Source organism: Falco punctatus (assembly GCF_963210335.1).
Source record: "Falco punctatus genome assembly, chromosome: 1".
NCBI lineage: Eukaryota > Metazoa > Chordata > Aves > Falconiformes > Falconidae > Falco > Falco punctatus.
Genome location: NC_137580.1, coordinates 27,490,059 through 27,516,315, shown reverse-complemented (window position 1 = coordinate 27,516,315; position 26,257 = coordinate 27,490,059). Strand labels below are relative to the sequence as shown.

General features: G+C 42.3%; 1 protein-coding gene across 2 annotated transcripts in view; it reads left to right on the top strand.

The window, feature by feature from the left end:
• Positions 1 to 26,257, top strand: part of NWD2 (NACHT and WD repeat domain containing 2) — a 91,533-nt gene that overhangs the window by 11,461 nt on the left and 53,815 nt on the right. Inside the window, exon 1 of one of the 2 annotated variants that reach the window (XM_080396992.1) lies at positions 1 to 22,723. This exon is cut by the window's left edge and continues 11,461 nt beyond it. In XM_080396992.1, coding sequence (XP_080253118.1) covers positions 22,573 to 22,723 — 151 coding nt within the window. In that variant the 5' untranslated portion in view covers positions 1 to 22,572. The other variant, XM_080396993.1, reaches the window with a different exon arrangement.

Here is a 26,257-nt window from a genome sequence, read left to right as displayed (position 1 = left end):
GTGCATTCAAATGCCATTTAACTTCATTTCTCTTGCATTTCTGCTTGATGAGGAACTGACACATTTATTCCTCTGACCAATACTAAGAAGATTAAATTAAAATGAGGAGACTAAATTAAAATGAAACATTTATTTTAGTGTGAAATAACTACAAGATGCATTTATTAGCACTTAAATATAATTACCGTAATGACGCTACTTTTACTGATATCCCAGATTTTATCTTAAGAAGCCTGAGACATAAGTACCTTCTCCTGACTGGACAAAACCCATCCCAAGAAACACCAGGGAGGCCTGCACTAATTAGCCTGGTTTTGGGGTGCTGGTGCGGGGGGAGGAACAAGGCTTGGTCCAGTTTGGGAAGGAGAAAGATGAGGTTACTTAAAGACTTTGAACCAACATCCACTGAAATGAACGACAGCCTCTCAAAAGAAAGTCCCACAGGTTCTCTTCAGAAGAGCCCTGGTTAAGCGGACACTCAGTCCCTGGTTTGTCTTTAGTTCCCTCTCAGGTAATACCAAAGGCTCAGTCCCTGCAGAGGTCAGCACAGCTGGGGATTTGGGTCAAGACAGACATCATGAGTGGATAAATGCTCAGAGAAGTGCTTGCACTACACAGCACTGCAATCACTGTTCTGCTGGGATCAGCGCTGCTAGAAGTTTCTGAAACAAAATTTCAAAAATTACCCATTCTATCTGTGGAAGGCAGCTGCAGTAATGAAAGGCTTACACCAGGTATCTGCAATGTTTGACAGGTCTTTTTGCTGGCCTACAGAATGTGTTAAAGTTTTATCAAAATAATTACTTTGGAAAAGGCACACTTTGACACTGCTCATTGGTTCCAGGTTTGTAGCTCTCTGTTACATTAGGCAGCATGTCCTACTTCTCCTCAGTTTAGAGTAAGTGCCACCAGATATCTACGGAATAAAGGAAAATGCTTCAGTACCAAAGAACTATTTAAGCCTTTAATGGGATGGATTACCAGCTCTATCTCAGAAGAGGTGTACAGACAGATATAAATATTGTTGCTAAACTGACACTGAAGTATTACTCCAACTATAGACATGTCCCTCAGAATAGGAAATGAATTAATCTGCTCATAGTGCAAATAATTTTGCTTCTTACTACAGGCCTCGTTCAAGCAGCGCAGTAAGTTCTGGAGCTAACTTTTCACAGAAGGTCTGCACAGTATGACTTAGCTTAGCAATATCTAACTTACCAATGATTTTTTTTTCTATCTTCTGCAGAGCTTTCCAACTTCTAAACAAAATCATTACTCAAAATTGTGTTTAGAGTGCAGAATCGCAAAAGAAACCTGAGTGTCAAGATGAAGAGCTTGATTTTATAACAGCAAAGACACTCCAAGGAGAACGAAACATTCTTGTAGCCTCTTAAACTCTGCTTTCTGGACTTTGGGGTATGAATTACTTCTACAGACTGAATATCTCCCTAGCAGGCATTTTCATATTATTTATAGATTACTTGGTCTGGCCTACTACATGCAGAACTGATGCCAGTGTAAGTTCAATAAACACACTTTCATTAGTCTAGGCATTTTTCCCATAACTGGCCTCTGAGCGTTATCTATATCACAACTCCATATTCTTATGCACCTACCAGAGCACACAGCATTACCATAGAGTCATAGTCTTAGAGTCATCCAAGCACACAATGACAAATATGATGCATAGTATAAAAACTAAGTTGAGATCAAGCCAGATTATTTTTCACCTAGTATTTGGCCTCCATCATATTTGCAACTTGCTCTCTGGGTACTAAATAAACCTTTTCCATCCTGTTCTATAACCTCTTAATAGGGCTGACATACTTCTCATAAAAAGCTTGAATACTTTTTTTCCTCCCACAGGCAGGCTCCAACTGTTCTGTAAGTATCTGTTCCAAACAGATTGATATGTTAGGGGCAATTTAAGAGAGTGGCAACCAGGGCATGTGTGTAGTTTTAGTCCAATCACCTTCTTCAAAAACTTGCCCCAATGCATGAACCTGTTCCATCTGGAACCAGCTGATTTGAGTTTGGGAGGAACAGATTGCTTCAGAGGGGTCAGCAGGTTCCTGGGTGGAAATGAGGGTGTTCAGGTATTTGGCAGGAGGAACTACTTTTATCTTCAGAGCAAAATGAGTTTTCAGTGTAGAGATATGAGAAGTAAATGTATCACTCATATCTGAACAGGTGTTTAAAATCTTATCCTTCTAGCAATGTAGTAAAGTAGCTATGCTATTATGTCAGGCTCCCACAGCAGAATCACATCTATAGACAGTAATTCTGAAACATCGCTATCTCTATTTTAAAATAATCTAACACAGCATCAGAGCGGGAGGTATAGATGTTGCCACCAACAATTTGTGGTGTCTAGGTGGGTGAGGCAAAGATAATCCATATGGCAGTAATAACACAATATGGAACTTTAGCTTAATTCCTTAGAAAGCCTACAGCTATCTATTATAAAAGTATTTTTAAAAATCTGATTTTAGGTTCCTCAAGGAAACATCTTTGAGTTATTGCCTACATCATTTATGATTAATGCAACAGAGAATCATCCTTGTTCATAAGTTCTAGTCTGAACTCTTGAGCATTCTGAATATTTTCTGTTGGACATTTCAAGGTTACTTTTCTTATAAAAATTGTGTTTAATTCTGACTAGACAAAGGCACCTAAACCAGTTCAAAATCATAGTACAGTGGCTTTCTATATATATGTAAAGTATACAACTTGAATAGGTAATAACGGTGCCTCCTCAAGTTCCAAGATTATTATATGACATGCTACCACTTCTCTGGCCATTTTAGCCACTGCTCAGTAATTTTTAGTATCAGCTTTTCTTGTGCTTCAACTAGCTATGAGCTACCTGGACTAACAATAGAAGAGAGGATATTAATTCAGCACTGAAGATGCATGCTGTAGCTTGACCCAAATGTATCCTATTGCTGTAGGATTGCTTGGCTTCTTATGGCTCCTAGTACTCAGGAATTAAATTCAGCCGAAACATTCTGATAAATGCTTGTCAGAAAATGCCAATGTGTGTGTGGAACACAAACTTTTATTAAAAATATCTCAGGCTTGACAACCGTTTGCCAAATGCTGACTGAGTGCTCTAGAACATGGAACCTAGAGGAATCAAGAGCCCTCAATGGTCCAGGTGTGCCTGTACCCAGGACCTTCCCAAAACCAGGAGCACAGCTCTTTCAAGGTCCACACTTTCAGGGTGGATCTTTTGATGAGTAACTCAGGGCTTTAGCTCTGCAGTAGAGCTGGGAATCTAAAATCTCTATCCAAAAACACAAACCTGGGCATTTTAGACTGCAGCTCAGTGAATTCATCTTTCTTTTTATTTGCCAACGTGAACTAGATACGGGTTTCAGGTTCACAGAACAGCTCCAAGGTATAGCAAGCATATTTAATTTTGAAAATATATAAATGTTTAAAAAAAATTACTTGGAAAATTTCAAAACCAAAATTAGTCCAGTCTAGTTCTTAACCGAAAAAAAATCCCATCATCGTGTACTTACAGAGGGTAAGGTCCCAGCCTTCATCACTGACCTTGCTTATTAACAACTAATCCACAGTTGCACAACTGTTCATGAGCAGCTGATCTTCAGAAAAGCCTACAGTTATTCCTGCTTGTCCGAATGATGAAAGCTTGAAAGACAGATGCTTCCACTGAACAGAGAAAAAGACTGTCCTTTTCTTCTGAGAAATGTTGAGGACGTTCCTGCTAGCAGATAGAATAAGAATGCCTTCACACTTTACAGCATGGATGTGGAATGGAAACAGTGATGGTTCCCTTATGATTTCATTGACCTTTCTGTGAGTAAGTGAACTCTTTAGACAGAGATACTCTTCAGTGAATAGAAGCTGATTAAACTCCTTTGCAAGGCAACTGAAAAATGAAAGTAGAAGGCACTTGCAGTACCTTTCGTACCTCAAAAAAGCATAAGAGAATAGAATGAGTTAAGGATACCAATGCACTGGAAATATTAGTCAGCTTCATGTGAGGAAGTTGAACTGAAATTACTATGATGATCCAGCCAAGTACTGACCTGTTTAAAATGTGGATTTAAAATATTAGTCTGGGATTTGCAATCTGGTAATACCTAACTCTAACACAGACCTTCTCATCAGCATAAGCAGGCTGGTTGGTACATCAACTTCTTATGTGCCAAAATAAAAGTAGACTTCCAGAAGTCACAGAAGCTCAGCAGAATATCCATTGAGAAGCACAGAGTGCCCAAGAGATGTAGTAAATCAGCTTCTGAGTATATTGTAAATATGGTAGGGTTTTAATGAAAACTATCCTCACAAAGTGCAATAAGCAGTCCTAGAGCCAGTTCTTGTAGTTTTCATCATTTCTATGTTTAGAAATAATTTATCAAACTCACAGATATTAAAATAGTGGAAAGAAAAATCAGGATTAGAGGAGAAGCATGACAGATGCAGCAATCAAAACAGGTCACACACATTTTTTATTTTTTCTCCAGTCTCACTGAGAATCACTGCAGATTTACAGAGTGTTATTTGATGAATAAAAATGAATCTTCTAATCTGTAATTTAGCTCTGTTAGGAATAGCATTAGAACTGCTGTCAACAGCTTAAATACACAAACTGTCCACATAAAAATTGTTGCTCTAAAGAAATAATTATATACCACTTCCTCTAAAAGATCACAGTAAACAGGAGTTTTGCTTCAGAAATCCCAACACAACTAAAGTCTTCAGCTCCCCTCCATCAGGACTAAATGTGCCCCCTCTTTAATACCCAAATGGTCTCAGATTAAGCCCTCAGGCTCTGGTCCCTCCTTCAGCCTCCAAGCTGCTCTTTTTGGCAGCAGCCCTGCTCCTGCCTCACATCCTCCCATAATCCCTCTCTGAGACCTTTCCTTTAGGCATTGCTCTGGTACCTGACTGCAGCTGTCTTTTGCTGCAAAGTTGTTAAGCAGGGAAGAGAAAATCTCAGCATTACCAGATGGGAAATGGTGGTGGGATCAGGACACAGTGTCTCTGCAGTTTTCTGCACTGACAGTCACTGTGGGAAGGTGACTACATCCTGAGTCTCTGCAGCTAAAATGCCTCCAGGAAGTTTGTTAAAGATGTTTCACATTTAAATAAGCGACAGAATATATCATTGACTTACATTCATACAGAAGAGTTGTCTGTAATTTAGCTAAATGCTGCTGAGTCGGGATCATGGAGCTCCTCCTACTCTTGTGTATTCAACCATCTTTCTCCTGCCACAGCCTCTTTCCTCTTCCATAACCTTCTCTTGCTTGACTTTGCTTGCTGCTTTACTTGTACTTGTTCTCTCTCTTGGCATCTTTCCTTCTCATTGACATCCAAGGTATCACTAGCATTTTCTGCTCTCAAATAAAGTCCCTTAACTCCAGTTTCTCTCTTCAGCCTTTGTTCCTAGTATTGATATCATCGAGTACGACTCCTCTGGGAAAAGAATCCAAAATACACTTCTGGTTCCCCTTCATTTAAAAACTCCTTGAAAAGGGCATTAACCCTTACTACCCTCCTTTATATGGTTTCAGTACCTTTCTAGAACCTTCTGGTACCTTCCACAACTTTGGTTGCAGAAAACCACTTAACGTTATACAAAGTCACAAACTTCCCCTTTGATGAAAACACAGAGAACATGTGTAAATAGTTAAATGCCAGTTCAGAAATAACTTGTGCAACAACAATATCCCCTTTACCGGGATAGTAAGTACAAGTTTGGCAGACCTTGTATTTTTATAGATTTTTTTAAAACACCTTTCAGGTTTTACTGGATGAAAAAAAGTTTAAAATTAATTCCAGTTCTTATTCTCCACACAGCATGTGCATCAAGATCGTAATTAAATGGTTCAAGAGTGATAATCTCAACATGAAATGGTGTCAGCTCACTGCCACTTGCAAGTGACAGATACAATGAAAAATGTTAGAGGAAAAATACTTTTTTAGGGGAGCTCCCTCGAATTATGATAAAGTATATGCATGCAACAAACTTCTGAAATCTTTGCAGTTTGACAGTCATGCCCATGACCAGGGTGTTAAGCAGTTGCCTACCTGGCTAGCATGACTGCACTGTCCATCTAATTTACATAGACTCTACACATTCCTTCAAAAGTAGTAAACCAAAAGAAGACAAACAAATGTAAGCAAAACATTCTCTTAGAAAAGTTATACAGAAGTGAGACTACCAGTTAACGCAAGCAGCATCCTGGAACTAGAACCAAGACCTTATCAAGAGGGCAGGATAGCAGCAGACACAAATTTGCCAAGTTATCCTGCCACAATGAAGGATCTCAAATTTACTTTGCTGAATGATTCCCCTTACACATACTACCACAGCTTTAGCTTTTTCCCAGAATGCCACAGCTGATAAAGCTCAGCTGTCACACCACAGGGAGAGGCGTCAGCACACCTCTCCTTCATTGCACAGGGTACAGCTACTACTGTAATCACCTCACAGGTCCGGACAGCTTTGTCCAGGATGCGATGCTGTCTGGGGCTAGATGTAGCTACTGCTTCCACCCTCTCATTTTACATCACTAGTTAAACAAAGACATTTAATAATTGCCTTATTGTTATTGCCTGTGCAAAAAGGACTAATTAGGCTCTAAAACACTTTTCCTGTAGAAGACAGGACAGCCTGTGACATGGCACTTGCTAAATTATGACTAGAAATTAAAGGAAACTAAATTATGCAAAGTGTCAGACGAGACAGTAATCCACAGTTTGTCCAAAAAATGTTGGAAAGGATCATCTTATTCTCTTGATAAGAGCCTGAAATAATATTCTTCACTTATGTCTGTGACACAGAGCTCCAGAATGTAGAGTTCAGCAAACTGAAGCTTGCTCCTTGAAAAGTGTTTGTTTATTTTGGATACCTTGGTTTTTCATCACCCAGTTTGGGAAGGCTGAACCTAGTTTTCTGCTCAATATTTACCACTGATTTGCTCAGCCCTAAAAATTACCAACCTTCTTTGCAAGTATACGGGGTCTCCTGTGACTGCCAGGATGTCCGTGGAGGGGAGTCACTCTGTGAAGGCAAGTGCCCAGCACAACATCATTCATTCTACTATAGGCTGTTCAGGTCTCTCTTCTGGAATGCTTCCCAGTTATTTCTGACAAGCTGGTTATGTTGCAAGCCTGCTAATGTGTTGTAAGGCAATTAAAAACAAGGGCGGGGGGTGCATCAATTTCTACCAAATTAGAAACACTAAGCCCTATTGTTTCTTTTGCCCCCAAGAGAAGTTCAACATGAAGCCTACAGGTTGCACTACTCAAATTGTAAGTTTTCCCTTTCATTTGGGCAAGTAGCCAGGCAGTGAAGATTTTCCTATCCAGAACTAATGGCTGCCTCTGTCACCTCTTCCCTTCAATTATTTAGACTTCCCCCACACTTAAGCTCGCTTCCTGCTGGCAGCACTGCAGGCTGTGTCTATTAATCATTAACTGTCATTGTGCTTTAAAAAGGAGGAAGGTGAAAAGATTGCTCAAGAACAAAAATAGACCTTTCTGTTTTTTTCCTGATGAATAAATGACAGCTATGTGCTACCTGGATTTATAGTGTCTTCAAATATGTTTTCCGTTTTCCTGAGGAATAATTAATATTCTCGACAAGCAGAGCAAATTGGCTGGTCCCAGTAAGTCCATATTCCAGGACTCCCTTTTCCCTATCATATCAAGGTTTGGTAGCCTCTCTTAAAGCTTATGAGTTCTTCTTCATCAGTAGTCCACCTCTGGACAAGTATCAGGGGAACAGGATTATGTTCCCCATCTAGTACTGGAGTCTTAGCCTATTAAATCACTGGGAATCTCTCTTTTCCAGTGTTCAACCTGACCTGCTTCACTATTTCCCAGGAACTTGCCCAGCAATACATACTCTTAGGCCTCCTCTGCTGCCCTTGTCCAGACAGACCTCTTGTAGACCACAGCCAGAATGCTCCTCTGCAAGTCCTCCCTTGTGGTCTTCTCACTGCAAAGTCCACAGGGAGGTTCCAGGTCCAGAGCCTCTTTCCCTGAACGCTTGGACTTCCCACAACTTTTTTTCCTAGCATGTCTTCCTCTTCCTCAGTTGTGCACTACTCCTCTGGAAACCACAAGCACAGCTGAATGCTTGGCTGTACTGAGGCAGACACCACAGAACAAGAGTGTTTCCCAAGCCTTGTGCTTGAAGACACATAAAGCTCATGCCAACTCAGAAAACAGGAAAACACTCCAGCTTCCACTTCAACATATACTCTCAGTTTTGGTTCTTCCAGACTGAAAAGCCACTATAAGCAGAAAATCACATCAAACTGCTCCTATTCACTGCACGCTGTTTTGTGCTCAGAATAAACTATTGCCATATGCCCGACCCAGTCACTCCAATAAATAATTCATGGTATGTCTCACTCAGATGCTTTCCTGCAGGGTCCAAGAAAAGAGGATTTCAGAGAAAATAGCACATCCTATGAAGAAATGTCCATTTGAGTAAGCATAATGAAATTCCTCCTCGAGTTGCAGTACATCCTGCCAGAGACAGAAGTCAGCCCCAGCTGATGGAAGTGAGACAGGTGCAAGGACTCAAACGAGCTGAATCTACATGGCTGAAACACTTCGAAGTCAATGAAAAGTTGGTTTGGACCTAAGGATCCTGCTCTCTCTTGTCTCATTAGGAATTAAATACAAAGACTATGCTGTATATTTACATGCTTTCTTTGCATTTTAATCTATTATGGACACCATGTTACAGAATGTAAGAACAGAAAGGTTTTCAGAAACTTGCCAGGGAAAAACATTTGCCATTTATAAGGCTAAATACTGATTTTATTCACTACAATATACTCATATATGTATAATGTTATATTATTATTCTTACCATCACATAGTATTATAATAATATGTATGTCATTACATGTTATTAAATTATTGCCATAATATTTATAATATTATCTTATAAGAAATGACCTGATAAATGTCAGGCACTCGTGGCTTTAAATGTATTACCAACAACTGGAATGCTAATTAGTTTGGATAGGCCCTGTGCATGTATACAAGTGCGTATATGTGCTGGTGTATTGTGCACTCCTCCTCAGCTAGTGTGTTACCACAGCTGTAAGCAGACAATGCATGTGGCTGGGCTGATTCAAAGCATCTTTACTTAAGTTACATTACAAGTGATTTTATTTTTTGAGAACAGTGGAACAGAGGAAACCAAAATTAAAGTCAAAGGTGCTGACTGTACAGGAGACAATACATAGGCCACATTTTCCAACAAAAACTGTTTATCTAGCAGTAGAGAGAAACTGGAGCAGCAGATTAAACTGTTTCCTGGCATCCTCATTTCTGATCTTTCAGTTGTATCGGAATTCAAAAGGTGTAATTTAAATCATCAGTAGTAATGCATAAGAATGCTATTTCTTTTCTGACTACCAAAAAAATACAGATCCTGAGGTCTGTCTTTCTATAGATCAGGGATGTTTTCTGTTCCACATTTTCTGAAAATTTTCAGCAGAAGACTCTAGTTTGTGCTACCTTTTAGCTACGTCTACATTAGCAAGTAGTGTGGACCACTCTGTAAAGCAAAACTGTTGATGCAAAGGTCTGAACACAAACAGCATACACATTTTACATTTTGATATTTTACTTCAGATTATCTCCAGTCTGGCTCCATGGGCTGAATGCCACAGCTTGCCTTTCAGTTTATATCACCCAAAAAGAATCCAGTTCACGCACTCCAAGACTACTGTATGATACCAGCCAAAACCCAGTAAGTGGGGGCTACTGGGAGAGATTTATCACAAGTGCACTTCAACCCAAACTGAATATGGAGGCATTTCCCTGTAACTTAGTGGTGCCTGCCCTTCCACTGCTGCCACTTCTGGGTTTCGAAATCAATCTGCATCACAGAGGAAAAGGCAGTTCTGTTCTTCAGCATCCACTAATCTGTTTACTATAACATGGATGAATTTATTTGCAAGGGAAGGTGGAGCAGATGGGACCAAAACAAATTAATGTAAGTATCCATTAAGACATTAATTAAATTATAGCATAGATATGATATAAAATTAATTCACACCTAAGAAAACTAGTTAAACTTAATCCTGTTTACCTGGAATACATATAAAAATAAAGTTTTGCAACTAAGAGAAAAAATATTTCCATTGACTACCTTAGTACCTCTTGAAAACACAAGACTCTGAAATGTAACAGCTGTAAGGTGCCACCTATTTCTGTATTGTTGCAAAATGTCACAAAAGACCTTAAAGAGTACAGAAGTAAACAGCTTTATGCATTTCACTCCGATACCCACCTAATTTTGTGAGTAATAAGCCTGTAAGACCAAAGTTTGTGAGACCTTACCAGTGTCAGACATTTTCAGTGCTGTTTTCTCTGAACAGTCATAGTATCGTTGCACTCTGAAGGCACAGCAAGTTATTTGCTCAACAGATTATTTGGCAGTGAGCTTTTATCTTCTGAACAGCTCAACCGCCCTTCTCCTCTGGAAAGCAGCAAGCAACCTTTGTGACACACTCAATATGAAGAATGAAACTTTAATCCATTCCTAAATACAGACAATACAGACCACCACTATGTCAAGGATCCTCTGTGCTGCTGGCTTCCCAAAATACTGCCAAACTGGGAGCACATTACTTGCCAAGCAGCTTTGCAGAGGTGGACAGACCCAGCAATGCAAATAGCCTCAGCACCTGGTTTAAGCTCATAATGTTTCACACGTGAAGGCTGTGTCTTTGAAGAACAACGTTTGCTCTCAAAAGCTCGGTTCCGGTGCTATACCTGAAAACAAACACAGAAAAGGAACGCCTAACACAAACACACTATCCCAGGAATCAGTGTTATAAAAAATTCAGAACTCGTATAAAAGACACTGCTCCTTAAGTGAACCATGAAGTGGAAATTGCTGAGGAGGTGCCATGGTAACTTGTAACGCCTATCTGCTCTCACTGATTCAATACCATGGGATGAATTTAGCACAGGGTGTCGATCAAAATGCTATTTTCCATGTGAAAAGCTAAATGATGTCTTATGCCCTTGGGTTATGAGAGTACCAAAAGCAATCCTCCCAAGAGTAGTAGATTTAAGTCCACTGTACTGTACTGGTCAAACTCTCACTTGGTAAACTAGATTATTTCAATTTTTTAAATTACATACTTCCTTTTTAAGGATCAACCAGTGAAATTTGTAAAGACATCCAATAGTATCTGGAGGCTCTCATGCTCATGTTTTCCTCATGAGCTCTAATGCTTCCAGCAACCTTGTGAGGTGAGGAGATACTACAGCTTGTATCTTAGCTCCCTCACAGCTTACAAATGAGGAAATGAAGTATATAAACTTACTGCTAAAGCTGCTCAGCCCTCAGCCCCAACTTTGACTCCCTGGCTCCTGAACATCCATAGGAAGAATTATTTTCTGAGGAAAGAGGCTCTCAGAAGCCATAAGGCTGAGTAACCTAAATTAGCAATTCTAGAATTAAGGATTCAGCAGCATCCAAAGAAGGATTGTGATCACCTGGAGTTGTATCCTTAAATTTCTCAGTAGATCTAGTCCTAGATGACTTGCTTAATCATTGCATAGGAAACTTTGACAGACCTGGGAGTCAAACCCCAGTCTCCTGACACCCTGACCATGCCTTGTTCTCTGTGTGTTGAAGAGAATACATAACATATATTTGGCCCTTTTTGGGAAGGAACCTAAAAGGAAATCTATTTTACTTAGTTACATATATCACACTCTATAACACATTTTTCAACACCCAGTAACAAACTGAAGCCTGCATACTTTGTACAACACTACAAAGCCACAAAATTACTGTAGGCATGAGAATTTGTGGAGCAAATACGCTCAATGACTGCTTGAAGCAGATCAGGCCACCCATAACAGCGGGTAGCAAATACAGCCAACAGTCTTAGCCCACCTGGCCTGTAGGGAATCATCTTCATGGCTCAGATTTAGCAATTTGTTTAACTGTGTGTGCACAAGCAAGATACAACCCAGCAGGAAGCAGAAGGCTTCATCCCAGCTCCAGCTGTGCTCTGTCTCCTACTCAAATCAACAGGAGTACTCGCTTCCTTGGAGGAAGGCACTTTTCCTCAGCTTGCATGCTTTTTATGTGCTTTCACTTACAAATTAATTTGGGAGGAGGGGGATGCTGTGTGATAAAATGTGCTCAGATATTTTCATTCTTTTTTTTTTTTTTACAAGACAGAGTAAGACACGAACTTGTGTTTCAGTCACTTCAATTAAGACTCAAGAATTCGGGGTTCAGTTCTCCAGACATGCCTGAACCGTCACTTAGCATCTCCAGGCCCCACTTCCATCATGAGAAGATGATCACAAAAAGGGCAATAAAGTGAATTCACACGCTCCTAGTGGGAGAACAGCTCTATTTCTGAACAAATACAATTTATTGTTTTTAGGAGGTTTGTGGGTAGTTGGACATCTTAAAGCAAAGCTTTTACTTAGAGTTGTATTTATAAAAGATTTAGAGCCATCCAACCAGTTTCAGTTGGCATCCAGACAAACAAGAGAGAACCATGTCTCTTGGAAGACCAGCCACCAACTCGCTTACGTGGGAAAACTAAAAAAGGAGTGACTGCACCAATCAGGCAGCTCATCCAACAGGAAATATTCAGTCCCACGCTCAGCACACTTACCTGCTGGCAGAATACTTGGCAAAGAGTCAGAGGCTGGTGCCTGGAGTAAGCAGCTAGGGAGTGTTGGGGCATTTGTCTCTCTGTTTGGTGCCTGCTGCTGCTCCAGTCTGGCCCGAACCTGCAGATTTTCTTCCCAAGAAAAACAATGCACAAGAGGGGCTGGTGCATGATCTCACCCTGACACTGACCTTCAATACAACTGTATAACTGGGAGCTCTGAAACATTTTTGGGCCTGCCAGTTTACACGTACCTACACTGACGAAAGAGCAGACTCTGATGCCATTCTTTACAACAAGCAATGAGTAACTCATAGAAGAGACTTATTGAATTATTTAAATGGCTCACCAAATATGATTAACAGCCAAGAACAGATCTAAACTATTCTTGCTTCTGTAAAAAATAAAATAAAATCATTTTATGGAAGCAATGACCCAAATGACAGATTTTATTTGGAGATAAAGACTATTTCAAATTAAAATTCACCCTTGGATGATGATAGTTGTCCTCACGATTCTTCAGCGAATGTTTTTACATTCAGGCTGCCTAAGGGCCTTCATAACACTTCAGAGAACAGCACTGCACAACTGTGGCAGAGCAATGGTTGCAAAACATGTCTATGATGGCATTTGGTAATAAGGTACTCCATGCTCCATCAACTTACACAAATCGGTATTAGCAACAGTAGACTAGAGACAGAAATCCACTGCCGTCATTTCTGTGGCAAAACGACCAGATTCATGTAAAGACATTCCCTTTTGCTCTCAGTGCTTGTCTCCAAGATTAAGTACTTTGTACTGGACTTGGAGCTGGTGGAGAGCTTCCTTTTCCCCCAGCATCATTGCAGCATCAATTCAGGAACCAGATGAAAAATGATGGCATACACTAAATAAGACTAAAAAAAAGTGACAGCTGCTTTTTCAGAACCTCTGCAGGTAAAAAAAAGCTTAGCAAGTTTGGGGTTTTTGCTTTCTTAGCACTAAGAAGACAAATTATTGTGGCTATTATAATCCCACTCCCCTGGGTCTTCATATGTCTAAAAGAAACATACCATGTCAATAACTCCTATAAAATCACATTAACTACGGAGTGTAAATGGCTTCATTTTCTATTAGCACAAACACATCGGAGTACCGATTTTATTTGCCATGTAATGTGCACAAATAAATAAATACACTCACATGCACACATGTATAATCAGATTGTTAAGCTTTATTCATCAGCACCTCTGCAGCATATTTTGACTCATCTATTTAAAATTCACTTGCCACATGTGCAGCAGGTGTAGTTCACTTAGAAGAAGAAAACACTCATAAAATCCTGCACAGCAGATGGCCCTCTCTTAACTCCGCTGCAGACATGTACGTACTCACCAGGCTCACCCTCTCCCTAACTGCTGTTTCAAACACGATTCCAAGATGACTTGCCATAACAATCTATGCAAAAGCAGCAGCACAGAAAGTTGGACAGGCTCAGAGAGAAACATCTCAGCCTTCTGTCCCTCCTCCTCCTTTACTTTCTGATTTGTATTTGGATTGCATTTCCCCAGAGGGAGTCCAACATGTTTCTTCTTTGCTGCTGTAAGCAACTTCTAGACCGAGAAGCCTTTAGGTCCATCTCAGACGTTCTCACCATATGGAACTTTACCATGCATGTCACCACTAGCAGTATGTATTTTTAAAAACTAAAGTGCCTTTTTACTGTCCTAGGAGAAGTGCCTGTCAGAGAGCAGCAGGGGCGATCCCACCACCTCCAGGATGGGAGGGAGCAGAGCAGGCAGAGGGGAAAGGGAGGACTGAGCTCAGGTGGGGAACTGGGGAGAAAGGAGGCTCGGAACAGCTATGCAAAGTCATGATCCCTGGAAAGGAAAGGGAAAGAAGAGCTACGAGTGATTGACCAAAAAATGAGGGGGGGGGGGGGGGGGGGGGGGGGATGTGTGTGTGTGAAGACTAGGACCAGCAGCTGAGAGAGGGGGAAAACAGGTGGCAGGCAATGGAAAGAGACAGACACATCGGACAGGAATCTGGAAAAAGGGTAAAAGGACTGGGTAAGACAAGCTGACTGGGATGATGAAAGGGAGGCTGAAGTAGGATAAAGTCCCTAGGGAAGAAGACTAAGAGTGTGGGAGGACTGTGATGGTGGGTTAAAGAGGGAAATCATCGCTTACTGAGTAAGCTAAAAACACATGGGAGCGTATTTTGCTTATTTTGTTGTAACTATTGATAACCTTTAAGGATGATTCAGGACGGTAAAACAAAGGAGACTGCTGATTTATTTTTGCTGAGGTTAGGAGGTGCAGGAAAGAGGCAAGGAATTACAGGACAGGAAAAGATAATTTCATGGCTAAGAAAGTGAATGTTGCTCCAGAGTAGGAGGGAATTACATTCTATCCTGTCTTTCACCACAGATTTCCTTGGATGTTAATTAAGTAATTTAAATTTTTCAGGGGTGATCATAAATTCTAGGTTCTTCATCTTTTGGGCATCTGATTTGGAAGTCTGAAAGTTTAAACACAAACCCACTGAACACTCTCAGCTACAAACCAAGCTGATAAAAATGGTGCCCTGTACTTAGTATCTGATACCAGTTACTTTAAAAAAAGGCAGTCCTTGGTATCTCAGAGAGGGCATCCAAAATTAACAGATACTTTGGGTGTTAATTTTCCTGTGCTTCAGTGGAACAAGTATGCTTCAATAATGAAATATTCTCTCTCTTGGGTGTTATTCAGATTTTGGAAGTGCTTGTATACTTACTAGCTTGGGAAATTATATGGAAGAGCTCAGAAGAAAAGGACAGCTTCTGTCTTCTGTCAGGGTCTGAACAATGAGCCGCAAATATGCCACTGAACACACCCCAACAGGTGACTACTGTTCATTAAAGGAACGGCCCTCTTCTCTGCACTGAGGTATGTCAAGGGATGCTAAAACAGAGTTCTAGGTCAGTTAAAGATTGCTATAATGTCTGCGTGCAACAGGGTAAAATTTAAAGCTATAGGGGCAAGTCTGAATGACTAACTTTGAAATCTTACTATTGCATACTGCCTGTGTGAATTTAACAATCCATACGTCCTTGTGTGTCTTTTAAGTGTGTGTGTGCATGTGTATACGCACCTGTCCTTGGGGAGGGTACATCTATGTATGTGTGCAAGAGAACGCTAATTCTGTATGAAGAAACAGGTTTCTTTTAAGCTTCCAGTAGAAACTAAGACAAAAATAATTTCCATGCCCTCATAATGTTAATTTAGCTGTGAAGAACTTTTAAATCAAGTGTGACATGAGATAAAAATAAAGATGTGGTATAGCCACTTACAACATTTTAAGAGAAAAGGATATGTTTGCCTTGCTAGGTTCAAAGAAAACAGATTTTTAAAGAAGCTCAAAAAAAGAAAAAAAATGGGGGGGAGAAGAAGAAAAAAACCTGTGCAGACCTCTTCCATTTCTAGACCATTGTCATTCCAGGAGTTAAGGCAGATTCCTGGGGGTGCATTGTTTTTAGAATAAAGTAGAATTCCCTGTGCCAATGCCAGCTGGCAAGTAAGACTAGGACTTCAAGGTGAGAATGAAGTACTGCTGTTCTTACAAAGCTACAAACCTAACCAGTTTGGAAGTATTATCTTTCCCGCTTTCCTTGAAATATAAATTAATCTGCATATTGTACAGTGGCATAATTACATTGCTTGGCAGCTCCTGAACACCAAGGTTGTTCTTATGCCTCTGTATTTGGAAATCTTATTCTAGGTTGGAGTCCCCTCCCTAGCACTTCTGAAAGTTATGTGGTTTGAAGACTTCACATGTATTCCATTACTGTATATTCAAAAGCAAAACAGCAAAACGGAAAAAGTAAAGGGTTTTTTTTATTATTATTAAATTGTACAGACAACATGGAGAAGTTACCAGAATTTCATTACAGGCTCATCCATAGGAAAAAATGTATTCCTGGACTGAAAAACACAGAAACTCAAACTTGTCCTTGTTTTATGAGACCAAAGTTTAGCATCCCCTTTTGGATCCAGTAATGTAGGTGTTTCAGAGAAAGTGTAAGAACATTCCACTGGGCCAATGTCAAAAATCTGCTTCCCATGAACCTCCTCTTGATGTGACACAGTGACTGACTGGATTTCCTACCTTGCTATTAAGGATCTTGATGTGTGATGAAGGCTTTCAGTGTGTGCCTTCAGATGACACAAAAAACCCAGCTGCAAACCCGGTGCAAACCAACACAGCATCATCTCTGAGACCTTGCAGTCAGCTCACAAATCTCTGCTGCTCCGAGCAGCTCCTCTGAAGGGCTGTAGAGCAAAATGACTATCACTCCAGACAGGTTCTCTGTTACAGCTTGTAAACCATGTTGTCAGGGAGACTGAAGGCTACTGTCAAGTCTGTCTATTAGAAAAGCCTGATACAGCAACCTATTCACAGCATGGAAGAGATTAATCCCCAAAACCTTGAGGTGTCAGAGCACAAGCAGTGAGAGGGGCTGGGGGAAGGAAACAAACCTTTTTAGCTCCCAAAACTGGGCAGAAAATGGAAGTCCACATGAAGTACACTGAGCCCTGAAATGGTTGTGAAAGGTCCTTAGAGGAACCCAGCACCCGTGTAAGATTTGCTAAGACATCTTTTACTTCTTGCAATCAGTTTCTTGACATAAATATAAACTCAGTAAGCCTTGGCAGCCTGTCGTTCCTAATTTGCAAGGATAATAACAGGGGGTTTTTTAGTGAAGCATGAATTCTGTGAGCTCTCTAGTCTTAGCACATCTGCCCCTGATCTCCTGCCAATCCAACCACCCCAGCAAAAGTAATACAGCACTGTCAAGAAAACGGAGCAGAGAAGGAACACAGAAAGTTTCTCCCCTCAGTTTCAGCAGCAGCAAGCTGAACCAGAGACAAGAACAAATAGATGGGCTGTTCAAACAGGACTGTGGCCATGGTTCCAGTGGTTAAGGAGCTTGCTTAGTCTCAGCACCTTAGCAGCTCGGCGAGAATGACGCCTGGGGAATGCACCAAGTCCTCGCTGAACAGGCAGAAACGGGCACAGAGTCACAGGGTCTCTTTCTTGCTTAAAATGCGATTTTATTGCCTCCTTTCGTCTGTCGCTCTAGGCAGCTGCCTGCTTTGCTGGCTCTTAAAACTGGGCCAGCTTGCTAGGGAGGTGCAAAAAACCGCTCAGCTTTAAGTTAGTAGTCAATCAAAAGATGTAGCTCCACGCAGGTGTCTTTTAGATACTACGTGAAAGGGAAGATGCTGGTCATTTTGCTGACACTTAAACTTTGATTTTTGACCTGATCTTAAAACTTTACCTTCCCAACTCCTGCAAATACCTACACTGGTTTGGAAAGAAGACAATAGGAAAACTGAACATGCACCCCCTGGCAGAACCAGGCTCTAAACATCTGAGGAGAACTGATGGGTATTTTAAGTACCTAGGCCATACCTCAGTGGCTGTATTTTAACACAGGGCAAAACATTTTACTTGAAAGATCTTTAAAAAAAAACCCTCAGCTATTATGACCCTGTCACATATTTGGTATAGGATTTCCAAAAGTGCTAACTACAGGTACACCTTCACTTCAACAAAATTACTGAGCATGTCTCCACTGATTGCAGTGAGATTGAAATTAAACCACTGCTGAGCACTTTTGCACACCCGCAGTAAGTATTAAAGCACACATGAACAAGAACATAAATTTAGCTTGCAGAGTAGTAAGTTTCTTTCTCATAGTTAAGTTTGTATCACAACACTGCCTATAGTGTAACACTCAGGTTACTTCCTAAGCTCTTCAAACTATTCGAGTTGATCTATAATGCTCATCTTTATGCAAAACTGAACTTGGAATAACATGTCTCAGAAAGCTGTTTGTAAACTGCAAACCCTTACTCATGCTGGGTTTAAGCCAAACAACTTGGTGCATTTTTTTATTATCTCCATGGATTTGGATCTGGAGTACTGAGCTATACTTCATACCTCCAGTGTCTTATTATTTCTTGTGGGACTGCTCAAGAAGTAAAGCTTTGTCTGAATTACAGAAGGATCAGGCCATCAGAAATAACCTTGGTTTACTCATGTGTTTTACCAAGGGATGCATTCTGTAGCTTCATTTGAATACATCTGAACTTGGAGCATATGAGGCCAGAATGATAACCAAGAACTGTTCAGATAAAAGGGAAAACATGTATACTGAATGCATATGAGTAAAGATTCCCTGCTACTTTACTGATTTACAGTTTTTCAGGATCAAGCTACTAGCTGTGTTTACGTTAAGTCACTTGCAGGATTACAGATCTGTATTCCTGTTCAGCACAAGGATACTTCTTCCATTAATTTAAATGACAAACACTAAAGATCTGCTCCAAGTACAGTAAAGTCACTGTGAAAGTTTGGGGACCATGCCTTCATACAATGTTCTGCAATCTTTCCTACAGGATGAGAATCTCTATTCAGGCAGCTTCCACATAACCCATTTGGAACTCAAATACAGACTCTAAAACATCACTTCTAAAGTAGTACATTTGCCCAAATGAAAAATTTGCAAAATCTGTTATTCAATATGAAACAGAATAATTTTGATGTATGTTTTATAATGAACACAGCAGTACTCTTCATGATTTGGGTTTACATAACATTCTTTGATACTTTTTCTTGACAAATTAACAAAGTAATTCTTTTTAATTTAAGAAAAGCTACCAACTAATCTCCAAACTCCAGAGTTAACCCTGAGTGTTTTCATACTGATAAAGTCTTAGGTAAAGCAATAAATTAGTTTCTCTGTAATCATTTCTTTATCCTCTCCATTTAAGCCTCGTTGTATTTCGTTCTCAGCATTTTATATTCATAGGTGCTGAATCGGAGAGTGCTGAGCCCCAAAAGCAGACAGACTGAAGCCGGACAGCTGAAGAGATTACCATTCCAAGGCATCTGTCCAGTTCAGCTCTCACAGAGGTGGCAGTTACCATGACAGGAAGCTGAGTCATGCACAAAGGCAATCCAGTTTACAGATCAAAATAGTAATATAGATCCGCACAGGTTCTGAAATGCAAAGTAGGAGCCTGCAAGATGCACAGACTGCCTGCTTCGTGTGCAATGCAACTATGCCTGCTGCAAGAGCAGTAACACCCAGGCCATAAACAGGGTGAACAGCTGGAAATCATAGGTCTGGTCCCATTTGATTCAGCCTGGGTTTGCGAGACAATATACTAAGTTAAAAGCTGATGCTGTTGTCAACGCTGTCAAAGAAAAAAACCCAAAAGAGTTCAACCTATGCAGACTCAAGTTTTCAACTGGGTAAAGGCGACTGTCAAAAAGAGTCTTCAAAAACCACTACATTATATCTGGCATGGTAAAGGGGTAGATCAATGAGCCTCATCTTCCAAAGAAGCCATCTGAGAAATGTACTGATGAGAATACTAAGGCAGCAGGAATATGAAGTGAAAGTCTCTGCATCCTTACCAGGAGCTACTTGCACAAGCAAATTCATATTTAAGAACTGCCTAGTACTTTATGCTGGAAAAGCAAAGGAGATAGTCCCAGCAAAGTACGTAAGACGTAATTCAGCCTGCACTATAAATCATCTCCTTCATGCATTCATTAACTGTCTGCAACCTCAGAGAGATGCTTTTCAGCTTACTATTAGAGAAATTACCTGTTCATGATACAAGCCAGAAAAAGGCCATCTAAACACATTGGCTATACAAAGGGTAAGTGAAGTGCAGATAAGACCAATAGTTTTGTAAGCAGTGACATATATGAAGCCTCATTTCCTAGGGAACTGCATCTCATGACCGTCAGATTTTTTAACCAAATTACACCAAAGCTTCAGGCTTCTCTTAAACAGAGCATCAGAGAATCTGCAGAGAAGAGAAATACGCATGTTTACTACAAAAGGCTTCAAGTGAGATTTGCTACTTATTGGACACCACCAAATCCTACAGGAATATATATTTTGATTGAAAGAGGGATTTTCCAATTCCTAGGCATTCAGTTCCCAACACAGTGGTACAACCTCTCTGTCCAATGCTGACATTTCAATATTAATGGTTGAAATGTATGTTGCGTATTTTTCTCTTTGCAAGTAAGTGTACTCTCCTCTGCCCAGCTATATACACAGAACTTAAAGGAATGTTCTCTCTTTGAGAGTTAGTATCTTAAAATTTGCCCCTCTGTTTCATTTGGTTGAAATCGGCCCAAAATTTATGGGCTGCAGAACTAAAGCAACAGCAAGCAAACAGCAACAAAATTACTTCCTTATACTCACATGCAAATACACACAGGATGCAATTCTGCATATGCACGTTTCTTTAAGAAATCAGAATTAAAAAAAAAAAATCTGCTCAGCAATACTTAAGGAACCCATCTGGCTGTCACCTTCGTTTCTGAAACTGAGCTGAGCAGTTTGCTTTTGCCTACTTTAGTAGCGAAAGCCAGCTCAGGCTCCCCTCTTGCTGACACTGCCAGACACAGCCGGCATCTTGTCCGGCAGGGACCCCAGCGGGGCTGGTGGAGAGCAAGCAGAAGGACGGGGTGGGGAGACCTCAGCTCTTAAAAATACACAAAAAGGTTCTTTTACATACATTATACAGATTGTATTATATATTTAATATGTGTAAATACACAAACCAGCTCGCTATCATATATAGCACATGAAACAGCCTATATAGATACCACCCACGTTAAAGACTTTCATGTTTTAAGATGCCTTTTAACACACAGAAACACCTGCAAACCCCTGCCGAAGTCTGCATCTTCCTTCCAAGAAGGTATTCCCACGGCCAGCAGAGCCACCAGGCTAATTGAGGCCTCGTGCCCATCCCTCCCCTGCCCCCCCCCGCCCCCCAGCCCCTCCTCTCCGCTTTGCTGCCAGGTCCCTGCCTGCCGCCCCTCCCCGGGAGGTTTCTAAACTGTGCGGCTCGCCGAAGGCCTGCCGCCCGCTGGGGCTGGGGCCGCCGCACCGCACCGCACCACCAGCCTCCAGCGGGGACCGGCCCGCCGCCCCCGCCCGCCCCGGCGCACGGCGGAGCCGCGGCCCGACCCCGCCGCCCTCCTGAATATTTCATCGGCGCTGCCCGACGGGATGCCCCGCCACTGACTGCTGCAAAGGGACCGCATCCCGCCGGCTGCTAGTCTCGCTGCTTCCTTCCTCTTTCATTCTTCAAACCGGGGCTTTTCATTTATTCCGATAAATAAATAACTGATTACAAAAAAAAAAGAAAAAGAAAAAAAAAAAGAAAACAAGCAGCAAGAGCATCACTCTTTTGTATCTGAGCAGGTGGGACTCCGGTGCAGGTGACTACAGAACAAAACACAAGAAAAGGGCTCTGAACTTCGGAGCGCGGAGGATGAGGCGGCAGCGGGTTTCCTATAAAAATCCGATCCCGGGGCTGTGACACACTCGGAGGAGGGAAGGCGCCGTCAGCCTTGCCGGAGACGTCCCTGCGTTGGACAACCGCAAGCCCTCGGGGGCGGAGGGGAACCCGAGAGACCCGCCGGCCCCACCGCGCAGTGGCTCTCCCGGCGCCCGGCTCTCCCGCTGGTCTCCGCGGCGGCCGGGGCCGCAGGCGGGCGGTGCTGGGGGTGCAAGCGGCCGCCGTCCCGCCGCCCCCGCCGCGCTCGGCACCGCTCCGCCGCAAACTTTCTTCCCGCGCCCTCCCCGCCGCCGGCCGCCGCTGGGCAGCGGCGCGGGGGGCGTCCGGCGCCTCGCCTCCTCGCTGCCCCCGCGCTCCGGCGCCGGGCGGCGGCTCCAGCCTCGACCGCGCCGCCGCCGAGGAGGCGGGCAGCGGCCTCGGGCGGCCGGAGGGTCCGCATGGCCGCTGCCGGCGAGCCGGTGGCGAGCGCCGCTGCCGCCGCCGCGGCGCTCCGGCGGCTGCCCTGAGCCGGGGCCCGGCGGCCGCCTGCGAGAACCGCCCTGCGGCTCGGCGCGATGTGGCCGGCCGGGGCGGGCGGCAGGCTGCCCTGCCCGCGGGACGCGGCGCTGCGGCGGGCGGCTTTCTCCGGCAACCTCGCAGCGCTGCCGTCCCACCTGGTGCCGAGCGGCAGGAGCGTCCGCGTCTTCATCAGCGCCAACCCAGAAGGTAACCCGCGGCCGCCGGGCCCCGCCGCCCGCCCCGCAGCTCCCCCTGCCGCCCGCGCCGCTCCCCGCACCCGGTCCCGGCGCCGCCGCGGCACCTCCGCTCGGCGGTCCCGCGCCCTGGCCGCGACCCGCTCCTGCCGCTGCCCCCGCGGCCGCCCCCGGGCCGCCAGGACGGCGGGGAGCGGGGCCATCCCGCGCCGCCGCCGGGCGCCGTGTGGGGCGGCGGGGCGGGGCGCGGGGAGCGGGGCGGGCGGCTCGCTTTGCCGGCTGTCGGGGTACGAGCTCGGGGAGCGGGGGCGGTGGAGGTGCCGGTACACTCCGGTGCTGGAGTTTTATGCCTGTAAATGTCACGTTCGAAGGGCACCGGGGTGTGTGTGTCGTTTTTGCGGTGTCGGAGTGGCGGGGCACTGGGGCTCGGGACGGGAGAAGGGGTTGCCTTCCCGAGGAGAGGAGGCTTTCCTGGGGGGATGCGTTGTGGAGCTCTCCTGGGGAGGCTGGTTAATGGAGTTTCCGATTGGTTTCACAGCACGGTGAAAGCAGGTCTCAGCCGGCAGAGGCTACTGCAAATGTGATCCTTTGATCCCGGCCGTACTCGGCTTCCAAGGAAGCATGCACTGAAACCTGCAGGTTTAGCTTAATAAAGTCGGGGTCGCATACTAGCTATCTGAACTAATTAGGCATCCCACTACTTAAGTCTATTTTTAACGTTGCCCTTTGATAAGAGGAATTTGCATACATTCAGGAGGTGTCATTCCCACTCATAAGTTTTTAGTTGCTGAAGCGTATTCCCACTTGAAGTACGGTAATAATAAATCAAGTGTTCACACCTGTGACATCCCTTGTCTCTGTAAGTATGCCCACTGTATTCATGATTCTCTTTCATGCTGCCACCCACTACCTTCCCCCCAACACTTCTAATTCAACAATACTGTCACCTTTTATGCAAACATCAGAGATCCAAAAATCATGTCAGAAATGACAAAACAGTTTGAATTTTGAAGTGCAAATTGTCTTGGCACTAGTACTTACAGGAGTATGAGAAACAGCACTCACAAGTAAAAAAGTGTGCATAGCGCTGCCTTGAAGAATTCCCACACCTCCAGGCCTTCCAATTTGCTCTCAGCACAAGGAAACTCTGCTCTCACATCCGGCATCCCTGTTGGTTTAAAAAGATGCGATTATTTAAGGCGGGCATGAAAATGTTTATTGTTGCAATCTAAGCAAAGACGTATAAATAGTTATAATAATTTCAAAAATGTTTATTTGGTTCTGAAAGAAGATCAGTATGAATTTTTATTCATTAGAAATGGATTTCTGCTAGCATTGCCTTAACTGTAGAGCTACTGATGCCTCCATATTTGATGTGAACTGCATTTAGATAGCTTGGTATGTTAGCTAGCTATTTGCTAAAATGAAGAGAGGGGGGGAAAAAAACCCACTAAACTCATTCTAAAAGTTGGAGTTTGAAGCCATATATATCCATTTGCAAGATTTGACCCTTGCATTGTTATCTGAATATTTCAGCTTCAAAAACCAAACAACAACAAAAAAAAAACACAAAAAGAAAATAATTTGGTCATTTCAGGATTATTTGGATTAGCTTCTTTACAGACTCACGTGGTCCACAAGGATTAACACTTCTCATGTCCAAAATTTTATCAACAACACTACTCCTGTTTTTAAAAACGATAGTATGAGACAGAAATTTCAGAGTGATGACAGATTTTTATTATGAACGTTTAGGGACTCTAAATAATGGGAAACAACCATAAGTATTTGTCAGTGATATCACTTACAGAAGTATTGCTAACTGCATGTGACCGTAAAAAATATATGTATGGATAAACAAGGAAAAGTAGCCTCAATAGGGTTTAGATACTATCTAGTAAAGCAGTTAGAAATAGAAATGCTGTTGGCAAAACACCTAAAAGACTTCACAATGCAAGAGTTCTGGAAAAAAAGGTTAAACTCTTCCTACTTAGTAAACTGTTTAACATATTTAAGCCCCAAACCACAATGTATATTTGCATGACTGAGGCCTGCCTTTTTGATTTTCAGCACATAACAGAGTTTATACCTGTTGTTCTTGATGCAGAGCATTCCTGGCAGGAGCAGTGAGTCCCCAAACTCCTAGAGGTAGAACTGAATACCCCCAGCTGTGCTCTGTATGGATCAGCTGTGGGCTAGAGCAGCTTAGGGATCAATCCTGCTAGCAGTCACAAGAAAACTTTATGTACAACCTAAAGCGTGCAAACTTAAAAGTTTTCTTGAATTATATCAGTTTAACAAGTGTATATTGGAGAACTCTGGTGAATCAGTGTCTGGTCTGTTCTTTATGAACGTACTTTAGTATGACTGAAATATGGTTTTATTATGCAGCTAGGAAAATAGTTATTTGTAAAATGTCTTATTCAGACTCTCTGAAAAGAACAGTGTGGTGACAGTAAGCATGGGTAATAGGAACAAAATTGGTTCATTTTACTGTCTCTTGTTTTCTGGAGGAAATTTTGTAGACAAGTGAAACTGTATTTTCCTCTCGTAGTTAACATCATTGTCTTGCTCAAATTGTTGATATCAATTAATCAACCTTCATATCACTGAAGATCATTGGCTCTTTAGAAACATTGAAGTTGCTTTATTATTTGAATGTAAATAAGTCTGTTTTGTCATTTCAGTAGATGTAAGCAATCAGACACTTTAAATACGTATTTTGGCTAAGAGAGGTTGAAGATTTTGCATTAAATAATTTGGGGGGTTTTCAAGATAATTTTATTGCTTCCAAGTGATAACGAAAGTAAGTTATGTTCACCTGGTTGTAGTAAGTGCTTTTACTGTTTCATGTAGAAATCTATGGACTGTAACAGCAACCAGTTAATGACAGTTTCTCTGCTACTCAGTGGTGCTTGCATAGATGATTGACATTAACATACAGTTCATACTAAATACAACAGGTCCACATTCCATATGGTCCTGTTACATGGAGCTGTGGCATCAGCCCCTATGTAGGTTAAGAACATTCCAATGATTCTCGTTACTACTTCTAACATTATTTGAGTTGCAAAGTTTGCTATTTCAAGAAATTATGTGGTGTTATACAGCAATAGTACAACGCCTGCTTGAAACTGATGCCTTAAACAGAGTTAGAAATTTGTCTTGAAAATGAAATCCTGTGAATTGGAACATGCAGTCAAAACTCCAATAATTTCAAATTCTCGACGCTTCTGAAAGTGGGAAGTTAGCCCTTTGCTGGTTTGAATTAAGGTGTTGCTACAGCTTTGGTTAGTTAAGGCATGGATAATTTTTTACGCTGAGCTCTTTAAGTTTTGGTTGTGAAGGTGCCTTTCATGTCTGTAATTCAGCAGACACAAATGAATGCACTGGTGAGGGATATGTGTAAAGCCAAACCTTACACACAGGTGGTTCCATTGAAGACAGGATAACACCTTTATATAGCTCCTGAGTGTGTCCTGACATTGGTGGTGTTAGCCAGTCTTATCTCAAAGTGTAAAGAGGGTTGCCTTTAGCACTTCACATG